At 42.1% G+C, this 18,224-nt stretch overlaps 1 protein-coding gene across 1 annotated transcript in view; it reads left to right on the top strand.

Moving 5' to 3' along the window:
* The window catches only part of neurl1ab (neuralized E3 ubiquitin protein ligase 1Ab), a 33,846-nt gene that overhangs the window by 11,205 nt on the left and 4,417 nt on the right, over positions 1–18,224 (top strand). The window contains exons 4-5 of the mRNA XM_035172911.2: positions 11,845–12,561; positions 17,587–17,766. Coding sequence (XP_035028802.1) covers positions 11,845–12,561; positions 17,587–17,766 — 897 coding nt within the window. The remainder of the gene's footprint in view (positions 1–11,844; positions 12,562–17,586; positions 17,767–18,224) is intronic.

Below are 18,224 nucleotides of genomic sequence, written 5' to 3'. Positions count from 1 at the left end.
TTGCTTTGCGTGAACATTTTTCTGTGGTCTCATTTTCTCGGGTGAATGTTTCTTTATGAACTCAAAGCCTCTTAAAATTCATTGATGTTTCATTACCTAAACAAGTTTTTTTCCCCAAACTGTAGAGTTTTTGGAGAGTTTTATTTTTTTCTTCATTCATTTCAATGACCTACCATGAAAGCCATCCATTTTAGTAGTGCCACAGTCCAGTTTGTTGTTGTTGTTTTTTTTTTAGCCTGTGGATAATCCTCATCAAACGCATGCTCCACAGGATTCTCATACCTTTGTGTGTCTGTTTTATCTTTTACTACCTTGCATACTGCATTGAGGAATCATTATAGACACTATCCATCATCAGCATTTCACTTGTGCTGTCTCTCGCTGCAGCCTCCTGCAAACAGTTTTCCTGCTAACAGGTCTTATGCTGATGTTTAAGGATCTTTTCATGAGCGATGTTGTTTCCTCTCTTAGCTTCTGTCAGGGGAGCGCAGTTCAGTAGCTCGCCGCCCATGCAAGGAGTCAAAGGTGAGCCTGAGATCAGTGAGGCTGCTTGAAAGCTGAGATGGTGTTGCGTAAGCGAGGAAGCTAAATTAATCTTCTAAAATCAAACTGAGCCTCAGGGGTTGTCCAGAACCAACAAGGCTGCCTATGCAATTTAAGAAAGATCTGTTACATCACCACACTTGTCCTACCCGCGTGGCTATCAATAAAGACTGAAGTACCCTGCTTGGGTTTTGTACAGAACGGCCTGTGCTGCCCCACGCTGAGACGCATTAGCCCTTATAGGGACTGACAAAAGGTTTCCTCAAGTGTATAATATGTCTCAAGCAGCGTAACCGTGTTCAAAGCTCAATTCGTCTGCTGTATTTTCAAAAATGTCTCTATTTACTTTCTTATTTTTCTCCGAGCAGTATGATTAGAAATTTTGCTTCAGATACAATTTGCAGCAAAAACACAATTTCCCAAAAGCTTTATTTTAAAAATGGAAAGTTTGAAAGATACGGTCTTTTTTGTTGCTGTTAACTTTTTGAGTTTTATCAAGTTGTTTGTCGTACAAGTCCCAGAAATCAGGTCACAAATAATAAATAATAAAAAAGCAAATGTTTCCAGTTATGCTGTATCTCCCAGGAGCGATACATACACATGTGGGAATGGTATACCTTTCTGCAGTCAAAAAAACAACAACAAGTAATCGTGCTCCCTCTACACATGTATGGCTGCAGTCTTAACAGAATGTGTTTGTTTATGGGACAAATCCAGAGGGACCACACAGCCTCCACCGTTTTGTGCAGGTATGATGGATTCCTTCCAAGTTAGATAAGCGGAGCGAGTCAAAGGCATCCTTTGATGGATACAAGATGCTCTACTGGGGGTTTGTCTACTTGAGGTAGATGAGTCACTTAATCACTGACAGGACGCCAGTGATCCGTGAGACCGGCGTCAGCTAACATCATCTGCAACCTGTCTCTCTAGTCATTAGAGAAGAATCCAAAATGGCTCCCAGACCGCCAAGAGGCTGCATGCCTCTCAGGTGATTAAGAGGAGGGTGTTGACATCAATCATCTCCGCACACGGCATTGCAATGCATTAGGCCTGTGGAGCATCATGGTGGGGAAAACATCCCGCTGTACGCCTTTCATGCTCTGTAACGTTCTGAGAGACACATCGCTAACGTTTCCACCTCAGGGGACAGAGGGGACAGTTTTGAAAGACGCGGTGGGAGCTGATGTTTTTGAAAACTGTTTACATTGATGTGGCTTTTATATATTGACGTGGCTCTGTAGATAGCACTGTCACTTCTGGAGATCTACCTCAACACATGTGGGATGGATTTCAGTGAAAGTTGCAGACAGTCATGGTCTCGAGGGGGATGAAGTCTGATGACTTAAAGGGATCTCCTGGTTTTTCCTGTAGCGCCATCATGAGGTGGATACTTTTCTTTGTTTTTTAAAGGTCTTGTGGTTTTGTATGAAAAGTATTGTCGTCTATTTACATGAAAAACATTTACTAACCCTAATGCTTTGGTTTTTGACCATATCTTGTAAAACTAATATTATTCCCATCAGCCCCATTTGTTCTTTGTGTTTAGCGCTAATTAACAAATGATAGCATGCTAGCATAAAGTGAGATGGAAATCATAGCTCAAATATTCCAAAAAATAAACATTTGGGCTTGCAACTAGTGAATATTTCCATTATTATTTATTCTGACAATTAATTTGTCAATTAATGCATCATTATTATTTGTGAAATAGCTTGTTTCCCTGAATAGCTCTGCAAAACATTAAATATTAAGTTTACGGTGCTTAACTATGATGAAACTGGTGAAGATTTGGCAAATTGCAAATTGATTGAAATTATTAGCCTTATCTATCAAAATACATGTCCATTGTCTTGTGGTAAAGCTACTAATTATTCAATGATCTTACTGTTACTGTTTCTGTTCCCAACAACAGCCGAAAGAAAATCAGAGATGCAGCTTTTGTAAACTACGTTGTGGAACAGACATCAGATAAATATCAGAGAAGCTAGTTCAGTAAACGTCTTTAAAAGAAAATTTAAAACATTTCTTTTTACTTTACCCTATAACCTTTACCTTACTTATACTTACACTTTTATAATTGTTATCACTTCTTTTCTCTCTGTTTTTATGCATTTTCTTATCATTTTAGTTTTTATTTTCTTATAATCAGCATATTAGCATGCTGGCATTAGCTTTTAGCTTCAACCACTGCTGTCTCTTAGCACGGCTTCACAGAAAATGAATACCGACTTATTTCAGATTCAATGGTGTATATCTGCTATATTTTTTTAACTGTATTTCATAATCTGACTCTATTATACGCTCCTGTTCACACGTGAACTTCTTGTTACTTGAACTGAAACTCAAACTGTCAGCTATCAGTGTAAGATCACCATACCTCTGACTCATACCTGTTTTGTCAGCAGATGAAGAGATAGCGTGGAAGTGCTGAAAAGCTTTGTACTGCACAAACATGCGGATTGTCTCAACCTAGCCGTGCAGTACTTTCCTTTCTTTGTGTCTATTTTGGTCCGCGTTCACCCAGCGCACCTCACGCTCGCTTGCCACAGATCTCACTTATTGTTTCACTTGTCAACATAGATTATGTGGAGTTTCACAGGGTTTTGATTTGTGGATAAAAAAGGTTTTAAATATAGAGAGGTCAGAGAGGTGCAGTGTGACACAAGTGGCCAGATATACAGCGAGGGGTCAGCCTGGTCACCGTGCAGGGGAAAACGTGTCAGTACCACACAGGGACGGACAGAATGTAGACTATGAACTGTTAAAAACAAGTTAATTCAGTTTTACACCATATATTTATTTGTATGTGCCGTCCCTCCCTGAATCCACAAAGCTCCACAACCAAACTCTTCTGGTAATTTAGATTGATGAAGACATGCGATAGGCCTGAAGGGTCTGATTACCCTGAAGTACTGCAAATGGATGTTGTACTAATATGTTAAACTTCTGGTCTTCCGCTTACAGCCAAATCTTCCAATAAGAATAAAGCATGGTAATAACAATATGGAAAGTCATCTGTCAAAAGTCAGTTTCCAGCCAAGAGCAGTGAGGGAGAATGGCAGAGAGAGATGCTAAACGTCTAACATATTATAAACATTATGCGATTTCTCTCAGCAGAATTAACAGAAAATCGTGAATCTACAGCCTCAATCTCTTTCCTTCAACGTTCCCTCTCTGTGCTCTGGTCACAACAATAAATCAAATGAAAGGTTTTCCAAGAGGCTGAAGTTTTAAACCTGATTATAGTCACATTAAGATTTTGCTTTGGCCCCTGACCCAAGTTCTCCTCTTTTGGAAATTACTGAAGTCTGCAGCAAATTGTCAAGTTAAGAAGACCAGGGTGGAACATGTTGATACCTTTTTTGGGTAAAAAACCATCAGGCCTTACATGACTGTGGCCTAAGGCTGTCATAACCTTGTCCACTTCCTCTGAGCTTCATGCTCGTGAGTCTTTTCAGGACAATGTTGGCTGCTGTAGCTGAAACTGTGCTCCTCAGTATTCAGCCAGTCACAGGTCCTCTGTTGACATTTTAGTGCTAAGCTTAAACTTTGTTGTGTCTGTGTAGTACAGTCACATTAATTTAGTAAAAACGACACACTTAAGGAAACTTAAGGATCATTATGCATCATCAAACCTGATTTTTTTTAGGCTGGCTTTAGTGAAGCTACTCTACCATAATGCATTATGTAATATAAATGAATGATTTTACTGTACTGCTGCTGTACTGATCGAGGAAGGCAGTTAACACTGGTGATAACTCAGTACGATTGAAAGCTGTAATCAAGTAAAAACCTCATCTTTTCAGAAAGTCCTACTGTTTCATTTACTTTTCTCAAAGCTCTCTCCTCATTTGTTTTGTAGGAACTCGTATTGACCACAATAAGTTTGTTCTCCATTTCTAGTCTCTAAATCTCTATTTCTAAAGGCTTTTGAGCGATTTATCCAGACCTGTAAGACTTTATCTAAATTCCTCTCATATCTAAACTCCACCCACAGATTCTGTCTCCCACAGAAATATGTCAGATAACAGAAGATAAAGTGTTTTATTTTCTCTTTCACTTTGACTTTAAATCTGAAATGACGAGCTGTAAACACCAGGTCCGATATCCACTCTCCTTTTAGCTCCGGTTTTGGTTTCTACCAACTCCTGAAGGCCCTTCAGCTGCTAAATGCTCTGTTATGATCACAGGATTGAATAACTGTGTTTCTCGGCTGTTTGCTGCCGAGCAAGTAGCTCATACTACGTCTTTGGAGCTTTTTCACTGTAAACAGCTGCCTGCTGCGGCTGAAAATGACACTGATGAAAAGTGACTGGAAGCCATGAGTTAGAAGATGTTATAAAGCTCTGTAAGCTGAGGCAGAACTGCGGATGGGTGATAATTGTCTGTGGATTTGTCTCTACGAGCAACCCGTACACACATTCATTTGATCCATTGGTCATTTAAAAAAAAAGATTGTTGTCGTTTTAAGCAGCACACTCACTTTGCACAGAACAATTGGTTTTACTGCCATAACTAAACCAAAAACTGACCAGAATCCCCGTCCCTGCTGCCAAAGCTAATTTGTCAAGCACTAATCTGGCTGTTAGAGTGTCTTGATTTTCCCTCGGATGCTAATTATAAGTGAAGTTCGGTCATTCTGCCAGACAGTTGGTTACAATGAAATGAGAGGCCTGGTATAAACTAAAAAATGTTGGAGGACTGTCCTTTGACCCATCCTCTGCCAGCATGTACACATCGGGATTAAGGTCTATTATATTTACGAGAGCTCTGTTTCAAGTGATCTCAGTGCTTGGAATTTATTTGATTTGTTGAACCAAAATAAATGCCGACCGGACCGACTGTAGTGCCTCAGCTGGGATTTAATCGGCCCAAATGGAATTGAACAGATTTGCGGAGAAATCAAAATAGAAGTCGTAATGGAGCCTGTCAGGCCTGGGCTGTGCAGGGGGGAAGCCTTCAGAGAGGCTAATCACTTTCAGATGAGCGGAGTCTCTTCCCAGTGAGGACGTGACTGTGTACTCCGTCCATTGCATGTGTGTTAGTGTGTAGTTTACACAGAGCCTCTCTTTGACCAAAACAACGAGCTGAATCCATAATTGCTGAAATGTGTTTGAGATCAGTATTACCGGCAAAACAGATGAGCAAGGCATTAAAACCCAAAATACTAATTTCACAGTATAACGTCCGCTATATGACTGCTAATATGACTTTATGGGAATGTTACTGATACCTTAATGTGTAAGCGGTATTGTAACATTTATTACAGTTACGTAGTGTAGCCGGTTCGTACAGTCAGGCCCCATCACAAGATAAATCTGAGGGGTCATGAGATGATTAATGGCAGAAGCAAACAAAGGTCTGATACATAAATCTGTTTTCTGTTTTTAGGCTTTTCTCAAATATCTGCTGTTATTTGTGAAATTTACCTCTTCCACTTAATTAGATGAAACCAGCCGTGCCGGCGAGTTCAGACAGAGACTCTCTTTGGTGGAAGTGCGAACAGCTCAGTCGTCAGACACTGTCTTGTGAGGGGTAAAAACACTTGAAAGGTTTTAACGATGGTTTTTTTAATCAACTTATCTAATGTTTTGAGTACAAAAATTAAAAGTCAAGCGTAACGATGAGTGTCATAGCTGTCCAAAAAGTCCAAGTGAATGAATAGACTGAAGCAAGATACACTTATGTAAACGTACTTAGTTACTTCTCAACCCTTTCGTCTTACATTCATATTTTATTTATCTGTTTCCCCAATTACATTTTTCAGGGAACATAATCACCACCAGCTTTTACGGTCTTTTTTTTCTAAATGAATGAAGCTTTACATTTATTAACGGCGACATAACCACCAGGAGGTGGTTGGCGTGGACTTTGTTTAAAGTTTTGGGTTGAATATTGTGGTTTTGGTTAAATGTAAACACGTTTTGAATGAAGTTCACTGTGAACATTTTCTGTAGTAAACCAGACCACCATCATCCTATAACTTTAACCAGGCCCTGCCAACATAACCACAGAGAAGTTTAATAAAGCTGTAGTCACTACAAATGGATATTGTACCGTGAGGTTGGATATTTCAGTGGGAAAAATACGATGTTATTGAAGATTTTTCTGATGCGTTTTGTATCAACATATCAGTGACTTGCTGAATAAGTCATTTTCTCATTATATTAATAGAAAACATAGCCTGGCAGCAATTGCCTTTCTTTTAAAACATAATTGCTTTCCCTATTCAAACATGCACTTACACATACTTTTCTTTTACTGTTGATTTGTTTTGTATTTTTTAGTATTATCGTTGTTATTGTTGTTGCTTTTATTGTCCTAATTCAATGCTGTTATAGCTCATTGTAATATCATAAGAACTTGCCTTTCATTGGGACCCAGCACATGACTGCAGGATCATCATTTTCTTTTATTATTCCAGCTTTTTAACAAAAGTACTTTATGTGACAGGTGACAAACATCCCTGTTTGTGCCAGTTATTTTATTTTTGCTTTGTTTTATTTTGCTGTTGTGGTTGTTTTTCTTTTTTCTCTTTTTTTTAACCTCTGAACAGGAACAGGAAAGAGGGAGGGGCGATAGAAGAGGATTTATACGCACATGTGAATTTTTTGTTGTTTGTCATATGTTAATAATAATTAATTGAACATAATTGCAGTTGTAAATAACCTGAATTCCTAGAAGACAGAGTCACACCACTGCACTGTGATCGTTTTAGGGTTAGGGTTTCTCTCCGGAGCGGGGGTGTGTGAACGTGTGTGCTGTTTTAATAGAAAAACTTTGAGGCTCAGAGGTTTTTTTTAACTGCGGTCGTAGACACACTGTGCCCTTGCGGCATCCCTGGTGCCTGGCGTCATCTTCACTGCAGCCATTTGTCACCTCAGCGTGTCCCACTTTATTTCTTTCCACGATCACGGTCCAAAACTCAGAAACATCCGGCACCGAACCAGAGACTCAACTTGATCTTTCAAATACTCCACCTATGTGTCTCCTGTTGCACATACCATCTCAGACACTCAAACTGTTGAGCTTCTCCTGTGTAATGATATCACAGCACACTCTCACCTTTTGGCCCCGGCAGCTTCACACTCATATACTGGTGCCATTATCTTGACCGGGATACCACTCCTTAAAAGCTCATCAATGCAGATTTCCCCTGGAGCCTTTTTTCTTCCTATGATAAGTGAAGGCTTATCCTTCTCCTTTTTGGGACACACACACACACACACACACACACACACACACACACACACACACACACGCACACGCACACGCACACGCACACACACAGCCTACTTTCTCATGACAGATGACTTCACTCATTCTCGACAGAGCCCAGGATAGGCCTCCTATGCATATTTATGGAAAATCCCCAAACACACACATACACACACAGACACAATTGGTGCAGCTGACCTTGTATAGAGGTTGTAGCCTCGGTAAACCCCCAAAAGCTTCCTAATCCTGTTCCACCAGGCCCAGGGACAAACTGAACCCTCCCTGCCTATTCAGTACCATTGTCTGAGTGAGAGGTGTTCAAGACTAAAAAAGGTATTGGAGTCACAACTCTGAATTAAATTGAACGGCTTGGATCAAAATCTTAGTACATGCCGTCCTCTCTAAAAATGCAAGTGAAGACGAGGTGGAGCCCGGCTCCTTCTTTTTCACACGGCTTTTTAACCACAATACAACAGTTGTCAACATTAGTCACTGTGGCATCTGTCCATAGTGAAACAGGATGCCAGTTTTCAGTTGTATCCTGTACGTCCTCGTTTGCTCATATCTGGAACTGGTTTTTCAGGCTTACGAGCAGAACTTATCTCGGTTGCAACTTGTTTGAGAAGGTCAACCTCTAACAGCTCCACATGGATGTGTATGTTTTGGAAAGGGTGTGTTCATACTTCCACGAAGCCAAGAAATTCCTCCCTAATGTTCAGCCAGCTTGATTTCTGATTTTTTTTTTTATCCTCACAGCTACAGTGCTAACACTAACAAGCCAACGTGAAGCCATAGGAGGTCAGCCACTGACCCCGCTAAACAGTGTCAGTCTGGTATGTGTTCCTCTATTTAAATGGAGCTTTTCCCTCGAGATTGAATAGCTGGAACTGTTCAAAGACCACTTAATTTTACTAGGGCAGTCTCAGCCATGCAGTTAATCACATCTATATTGTTTACATGCCTGGGAAAAGGGATTCAGACTCTTTCCTTGGTATTTAAAAGCCTCAAGGACTTGAAGTTTGACATTTGAAAAGAGAACATAATCACTGCTATGTTCAGCGCTTGTGATTGAAAAACCACTGGAGCGCCGCCAAATGTTAAAACTATTAAAAAAATTCAATGGGTATTATACTTAATTTTCTAACATGATGTGGGACAAAAGACAAAGCTGCACATTGACATTGTCTCTGTGTGTGTGAGGGACATTTTAATGAGTGAAGAGGTTGGAAGGTTTAGCTTCTAAACAAAGAGTGTTTACACCCCTGCTCCGAAAAGAGAACAAGCTGATTATTATTTGCTGGTATGTGCAAGATCGTGTAACGTCAGGTCAGTGGCTTAAAACCTGCACAGTGACTTAGTTAAGTGGATATGATTAAATTATTTACAATATTGAAGTGCATCTTACTGCATTCTGTCACTGTTGGTTTAGGTTTGTATTCGTACAACTTAGAGTAACAGAATTTAACCCATCAACTACTTTTAGCGACTTCAACCACAGATCCTTGAAGTTTAAATACTGTTCAAACCAAAGACTGTTTAAAAACATGGACGCAGCAACTCCACTTCCGCCCACCGTCCAGAAATGAAGCCAAAATATCTTGGATACGAACAAGCACAATCGGAGCCAGAGTCTGCACAGTAGGAGTTGGGCAATGGAGCCGAGATATCGAGGTCCCACTGACAGACCAACCATGAGTCAGTCTCAGCTGTCAATCACATGTCATCTTGTTTCTATACCAGCAAATAACTAATTAAAAGGAAAATGAACAATTTGATCAGTGCGACTTCTTAAATGAGAAAAACATGACGAGTACTTTGACAATTTCATTTGGCTCATGTCCCATTTATTAAACTCAGATAGATGGGACGGGGTTTACAACCTATACTGCAGCCAGCCACCAGGGGGCGATTGAGATGCTTTGGCTTCACTTTTAGAGCGTTGTCTTGTCATCCATCTTTGGTTTAAACTTGAAATAGTTTTTCATATAGTCTTAATTGTTACCTGTGGTGTTGTGTAATAGCAGACTATATCTTTTAATCAAACTGTAATTTCCTTTTTTTTAATAAGCAGAACTAATACAGAAATACAGACGCACCTGTTGGTGCACCAGCCCCCTGTTTTCAATGATATACAAACAGATTGAATGGGACATGTCTCTGCTACGTGTGTGTGTGTTTGTTGTGTGAACAGTTCTTTACCCTTGTGCATGGAACCATGCCATGAATGCTGCAGACATGTCGTGAATGTTGGTGTGCTCACATAAACACGTAGTGAATTGTGTATTTCAAGCTGTGTTATCTCGGTGACTTGATGCTTTTCATTTTTGTCAGATGTTTTATGTGTGAAATTCTTCCCCAGACTCCTGCGAGACCAAACCCAGGAAGAGGTCATACATATTTATTCGGCTCGCTTCTTTGTCTTTCGTGGTTTTGTCTTCTTTTATTTCATTTTTTCCCCCTTCACAATAAATAGAAATTTACTTGTAAAGTTGCAATTCTCCTCACAGCTTGTTTTGACTGCCGCGCGGCTCAGAAAACAGAAACTGTGAACCGCAGGAAGCCGTAATGGCAGCAAGGATAGAAATTATCTCCTGCATCCCAAAGTCGGCTAACTTTGCCTTGAAGATGATAAGGGTGCTAATAATAAGAGCCCTATACTTGGTTCTGAACACTCTTGACTGAGGAAGTAATTAAGTTCAAGCAGTTTATCAGCGGCTGGCCGGAGATGTGCTGTCTTTGTGTGATAAAGAGGAGCTCGTGAGGTATGCCCTTTCCCTCAAGTGTCCACACCACCCTATTTTTCATCCTTCCCTCCTCTGTCACACTCTCCAGCCACTTCCCATAGGGGAAGCCCAGAGCCCACGGAGGCTGAGAGCCACACAGCTCAGCCATGGTGTCACTCATCCCTCGGCCTGTCTCTCCTCGCTCTCTTCAAATGTCCAATTAGGCTAATTTTAGCCCCGCGTTAGAGAGCTGTGTTAAATTTGGCCGCGTGTCCCTAAGCGTGCCGCGATGCAGATCCATCTGTACCGACTGGGTGCATGGACACACGCTCTCTTACTGTTTTCCTTTTTTTTTTCACGATGATGTTCAGCCATGTGCTTTCTATTTTACAGTGGGCAGAATTAGCCTATAGGAAGAGCTATTTTTGAGGAGGGGCGCTATCCGGCATGAGCCGACATTTGATCCACTTTTTCAGAATGCCTTTCCTCTTCAACGATCGGAAAAAAAGCTGCATTTAGCATCCAGACACGTAACCGAAAATGTTGACAGCGCACGGAGGTAGAATACACAACATGAAGTCACTGCTGCTGAAACACTGTTATGTAAACACCTACGACTCGTGGCGGCTCATTACGGCTCTACACGGCACAAACACTGCACGCTGTGACTGGAGACTGGCTTCATGAAAGAGCCTTTTTATCGAATTTAATAGCCTGGATATGCCTCAATTTCCACACCTTATAGGTTCTTGACTTTAAAAGTGAAAATGATAACGAGAAAAGAGAAAATACACAGCTGAGCTTTATCATCTCACATCTCATCTCTTACTTCCTCAGCATTACACAAAGCTGTCACGTCCCTTTCCCCGTGACGTAGCCTCTGGCCTGCAGCTACACTATAGCCCCCACTTAAAGTCGTGGTATGTCTCTTAACATATAAACTCTGACGTATTTCTTCGTATTGTTCAACTTCAGCCCTTAGTGAAGAGAGAGAGAGAGAGAGAGAGATAGAAATAGCATGAGAATGAGTATGTTATAAAACTGAGCCAGAGGCCTCCATTTGTTTACAGTGACAGGTATGATGAATGAACAGCGTACAGGCAGGGAATATAAAACAAACCAGTGTTGTACATGGGAATACACGGAATGATAACTGAGTACATGGTTTAAATTGGGTTCTCTGGACTTTCAAGAGGTATACTGCATTGGCCATCTTCCATCTAAAGATATTTTATTCAAATAATAATCATAAGGGGACAAGAAAAAAAGACCTTGTTTGCTCAGTCAGAGTGAGATATTTATTTAAGAGGACAACAAACAGGCGGTTACATAACGTTCCTGTGTTTATTTTTTCCCGCAGACAGTGAGATGGTCCCTGTGGACTGCCTGCGTCCTCGCTCTTTTGCAGCCACCCACCAGGCCTCTATTCAGCGAAGCGGCGACGACCCTCACCTCTCCATCAGCCTGTGCGACCTGAGCCTGCAGCACCAGGAGATGCATCTGGAGGAAGACGATGAGGAAGACGACCGGCTGCAGCCCTTGAGCTCAGCCTCGTGCCACGTGCCCCAGAACTCTCAAAACTCACAGCAGTGCTCGCTGCTGCCCAGCCATTTGGACACTGATCTGCACTTCCACTCGGTGCACGGCATCCATGCTACCATGCTGGATAAGCACACTGTCGGGCGGCTGGATCACCGTGGCGATGAGAGGACCCTGGTGTTCACCAGCCGGCCGATGCGCTGCTCAGAGACTGTGTTCGTGAAGGTGAAGGCGGGCGTCACGCGGTCTGCTTCTCTGTCTTATGGTGTGACGTCCTGCGACCCGGCCATCCTGAGGCCCAGCGACCTCCCATCAAACCCAGAATCCCTGGTGGACCGCAAGGAATTCTGGGCCATGTGCCGGGTGGTGGTGCCCCTCCACAGTGGAGATATCCTGGGCTTTGTGGTGAACTCAGACGGGGAGGTCGTGATGAGCCACAACGGCATCAGCGCCGGGATGCAGTTGTGTGTAGATAACTCCAGGCCCCTCTGGATGTTTTACGGCCTGCACGGCACCGTCACACAACTCAGGATTTTAGGTACGTTCTTTTTTAAAAACAGATTTTACGATGTTGTGTGTCAAACTAAAACCAGTTTTATAATCTCCAATAAAATTTGGAATGCAAAACAAAGTACAAAAGTACAAAGTTCTTAAAAGTCCGAATTCAGAAATAAGGGGCTGTGATCCTTTTCCTGTTATCCCCTCAGGCCAAACATTATCCTCACAAATGAGTGCTAACTTTCATTCATGTCCGGCACCTTTTCATTCATCTTCAGATCAATATGTGATCCTCCCCTTGTTCTTGGAAACAGGGACACAGAGTTGAAGGAAACCCACAACCAAGCCCGAGAAAAATAAGTCTTTAATCTGAGATGTCCTTGTAGTCAGGTGACACTGAGTTGCAATCCTTTTTTGAAATACTCAATACACTCAATACAAATTAGAAATTAAAGTTGTTTTATTATATTTTAGATTTAATTAGGTTGTTAATAAAATGTACCAACACAAACCTTTAGCTTTGCATAGGCATCAGTATTCAGCGACACTTTTAATAGTAAGTGAAACATGTTGCACGGATCTCTACAGGATGTCTTTGGTAACTTTCCTTCCAGAGGGTAATGCAGTCCCTTATCCTTGAACGACCTTTGGAGGATTAATTCCCACTCAGCATTGGCTGCCTGCGCCGCTCTCTGACTTTTTATCAACTCATATATCTCATTCTTCCCCCACAGTTTGCAAATGAATGTTAACTTTGTGCCTCCGGTTGAACAGAGTTTCTGTCCGCGCGGTTTTCGATCCCGGCGGATTTCCAACCCTGCAACATTAACTGAAGGCACCCTGATGTTGATCACGTGCGGCGGTGAGGGTTCTTGCTCCTGCACGCACAGTCTATGTCTCAAAATTTAGCAGAAGAAGAGGATGAGATGGCGAACAGGTTCTGGAGCTGCTGGAAATGAAGGTTTAATGACGAGCAGTGGTTGTAGGCTGTTTATTTAGAAGGTGAAAATCAAAGCATGTTGCGTACTATGCAAGTGCTGCGGTGATGATCACAGGCTGAAATACAAACATGCTGAAAATATGCCTTTTTGCGATGTGTAGAGAAAACATTGGTTCTCTGGTTTGTCCTGCAGCAAAGATCCTCAGATAATTTGATTGTTTAACTGTTGCGGACGTGTTATAAACACTCTCGAGTCTCTGATATCCCTCAGAGTCTTTAAACATTCGAGGTACATGCAGACATCTTCAGTGAAGAGGTGAATAAGCTCACCACATCACCGCATTTGGAGGTTTAAAATATTTAGCGTAACTCGATGGGTCTTAAGAGTCCTGCAATTGAAGTTTTTTTTTTAATTCTCTATTTTTCAGAAGACAGAGCTGAAGCGTCACTTGACTGTGAGCAAGCAAACGCGAGTGCTTTTGATTTGTTTAACAGACACAGTTCATCCAAATGATGAGATATTTTTCCGACTCTGGTTAATACGATAATGATCCTGTCAGAGCAGGTTGTGGTTATTTCTCTTATAAAATTCATAATGTCAGATGACATTTTCTAAAAAGGCTCCACAGATGATAAAAAATTTGTTTGTTTGTATTTTATTTTTTTTCCTTGCAGTGCTGTCCTCCAATTCATTTCTTGATTGCGGTTCCTCCTCTCCTCTCTTTCATGTAGTCAGTCAGGGCTGAGGAGGTTATTTCTGTCTTGCGTGGGCTCCCAGCAGCCAGCATTATGTATCAGGAGGGGGCCCGTGATTGCTCCTCATGATGCCCTCCATATGCATTATTAAAATGTAATTGCATGGAGGTTTGAGATGCCCCGTTTTTTTTTCCACCCACAGTCTGTTCCCTTTTACCCGTGGTCCCTCTCTTTCGCACATGCACCCCCCCACCCCCCCCACCCACACTTGATTCTTTGGGGTACGGCCGTTCTTTGAGTCATTACCCTCTCCAGCTGTGGGGAATGCATTTGTGACGTCTCTGCTCACCCACTCGCTGCAGCCTGTACACCATGAGTTGCCATGGAAACATTTAGCCACTGAGGCAAGTGACAGTTTGTCATGGCTGGGTGCTGTCGAGCCTGTGAAGTGGAGCAGATGGGAGTCTGCTACTCTCACATGGTCATTCTGTCTGTGTGATCTTAGAAGCACTGGTTTTATAATTACATCTATAAGAGACTGAGAATCAATACTGGCAGACAGTAGTCATGTATGTCCACATTTCATCTGGGTTTACAATTTCTTTATAGTAACGATTCATTGTATGAATATGTGACAGGGATCGATTTTAGTGATAAACCCTCAGAGAATTATCCCCCAAATCTGCAGCTCCACAGCTCTATGGAGCATTAAAGCATCTTTCAGCTCTTGTTTTATGGTCTGAATCTTATGGTTAAATCATCCTGAACCAACAAAAGTGAAAGGGACTACAATAGGATTAATTAAATCATACCCTTGAACCCTGCACCAATCAGTCTGACAAAGTTTTGGATTATCTAACCAAGTGGATAGAGTGATTGCTGATTGCTAAAGAGCAGAGACTTAAGCAGGACTCGCATGGAGGTTGGAGGGTTTAACAGAAACGCTGCTCGTTCACTTTTAATGGAGTGGTGTCATGTGTGGCAGAACTGGATTGTGGTTTTGTTGCATCGCTCACATTTTAAAGCAACAGCGAAGGCAGCAGCCATGTGTAAACCAGACTGTAGATAAAGATGGACGACACGTCTCCACTTCTTCTCACCATCCAGAAATAAAATTGCCAACCCCACCAATAACGAGTCAGTCTCAGCTGTCAATCAAAACCATTTTTTTATAGCATAAAATAACTAATTCAAACCCAAAATGCCAGAAATCAGCTTTGAGAAAACCTTTTTTGATGTACTGTGACTTTTTAGTTTTACACATGGCTCATCCACCAACAAGGAGGAGGTAGGGGTTATGACCTTTACAGCAGCAAACCACCAGGGGGCAATCAAGACCCTGTGGCTTCACTTGAGAACAGCACTCGTGTCGTCCATCTTCTATGATGGAGACAAAAAACAAATCTAATGGAGAGTTGATATCAGCCTCCTCTTCACTAAGAGGATACAAACATGGTTTCAAATAACTGCTAATGTAGATCAGTAACATGTGCAAATAAGCAGTTAATAAGTCTGCCGTATCAACATAGAAGGTTGATGTCATTGTCCAGACGTGGATCAGCTGATGAAGGTTTTAAGTGACACAAACAGAAAATAAATTCGCCTGATGGGCGGTTGAGCCGAATTCTCTAGATTCTCTTTGATAAGCAAGTGTTGAAAGCTCCCACTCTACCACAAATAAGTCTCCTGTGCGGCCTGCATAGCTGAAGACGTTCACATGCTCACTCCTGGTGGCACAGGCAGCGGCAAATTCATAATACATGGGAAGATGAGAGGTACGCTTAATGAAAGGGAAACATGAATAGACATGAAGGTTATCCATTGTGCCTTATTAGAGGTGACCGAGACATTTGCTAACAGCCGGGCTGCCACATAGGTCACGTTAAGTAGGTAAAATAGGAATAAATTAATAGATGCCTCTGGCTCAGCAAAGTGGAACAATAATTAATCCCAGTACTAAACTTACATGGGAACAAATAATGGAAAGAATTTGATATGGATGACCAGACGTCCTGCGAGCATGCAGACGTCTGTTGACTACATCTGTTGATTCGTCAAACTGACTGCGCGGATAAAACGCTTCTATAGTTTGTTTATGTTCGCTGAAAGTGAGACTGCAGTGGTTGAGGTGGTCCAGAGAGAAGCCATCAGACTTTAGTGCAGTGGATCAGAGGAGTTATGCAACTTAACTGTAGACATCTTTGTTCCAACAACAGATCACACGAATGTCCATGTCAGTATTTCATTTTCTCACCATCTGTGGTCAACAGACGGTTTGGATAAGTCAATTGCGGGGTAGGACGTAACCTACCAATATAAGATAGTTTAACACATGGTAGGATGTTGCTGCCAAGTAAACGGACCAGCCTGACAGTGTGGAAGTATTTCTGTCATGGTCAGCTGAAGGACAATGTGTAAACAACAATGCGGTGGTGTGCCTGCCAGGCCGGGCTAGATCAGAATTTGTTTGTGGAATCAGGGTCAGTATTCTCGTCTGTGAGGAGAGACGAGCTGCCAATATTAGAACTGATGCCAGAGCCCGGTGGTTACGGGGTGCGGCTCGGGACGGATCAAATGGGACAGACGACAGATTCATCCATAGAAGCGTGTCGTACCCTACCCACAGGGATCGTGGGCTCATGAAGGAGGAAGGAGGCTGTTTGGTGTCCCTACGCCAACTCATAGGCTCCAATGCATAAGCCACAATACAACAGGGAAATCAACAACATAACTGTAAAATCAACAACATAACCGCAAAATCAACATAACTGCAAAAGCAACAACACAACTGTAAAATCCACACAACTGCAAAATCAATAACATAACTGCAAGAGCCACAACACAACTGCAAAATCAACAACACAACTGCAAAAGCAACAACACAACTGTAAAATCAACAACATAAGCGCAAAAGCCACAACACAACTGTAAAATCAACAACACAACTGCAAAATCAACAACATACGCGCAAAAGCCATAACACAACTGCAATATCAACAACACAAATGCTACAGCGACAACACAACTGCAAAAACGTCAACACAACGTCAAAAGCCACAACACAAATGCAAAAACCTTTCGTTTGATCGTCAACATCCGCTGTCCCTCACTTCACTTGCGATTGTGTTTCCGTTTTGTGGCCTTAACATTCGTGTTTTTGCGTTCATGTGTTCTGTTAATGCGCTTGTGGGAGACGTCTTGGCCGCCCTAGCCAAACACCCACACATACACAGAGGCCTCACAGCATTTGTTTGTTATTAGAACAGATGTTTATGTCTGTGTGATAGAGAGAAAAATATGCAAGAACATCCACTCTCTTCCATATTTTCATTTCTCGCTCTGACCAACCTCGCTGAATAATGGAAATGCTTTTTCGGTATGTTGATGAAACTTTGGTTTGAACCACAACGTCTCTTTCTGCACCTTCAGGCTCGTCTCTGCACCCAGACCTCCGAGGCATGTCCGTTCCCAGCTCCCCCTCCTGTACACCCAACACCCCCACAATGCTTTGCAGCGGCAACTCGGAGCCCAACCTCGACACGCCCTTCAACAACAACCTCAACGCAAGCCTCAACTCCAACTACCACGCACTCTTCTCTTCGTCCACAGGTTTGTTTATGTGGTTGAATTTGTTCCTTCCTCTTTTCAGCCTTTACCCGCAGGAGGATATCTACACCACAGTGGTGGGAGATTCACCAAATATTAATTTGGAAAGGATCTGGATCTATAAAATCCATGTCACGCTCTGTGAATTCAAGTATTTACAAATGCTCTGTCCCCGTCAGGATTTGTTTTGATTTTTTTTCTTCTGTTTGCCAATTTTTTTGTTTATGAAATTGATGGAAATGCAGACATGCAGCAGAGCAATAAAACAGCCAGCAGCACACAAACACTGGCTAAACAGCACAGAGACATCGACTGTCAATATGCAAGTCAGCACACGGAGCAAATATTTACCTTGGTGATATGAAGCAGTGATCCCCGACATCGCCGCAGACAGTATGACAGGAAAAACTCCTGGAAGATAATGGCGGCAGAGTGAGCGAGGATCACAGCGGAGACTCAAT

This window comes from Hippoglossus stenolepis, chromosome 12 (genome assembly GCF_022539355.2).
Source record: "Hippoglossus stenolepis isolate QCI-W04-F060 chromosome 12, HSTE1.2, whole genome shotgun sequence".
NCBI lineage: Eukaryota > Metazoa > Chordata > Actinopteri > Pleuronectiformes > Pleuronectidae > Hippoglossus > Hippoglossus stenolepis.
The sequence above is the reverse complement of the archived record's forward strand: the minus strand, read 5'-3'. Positions and strand labels throughout refer to the sequence as shown.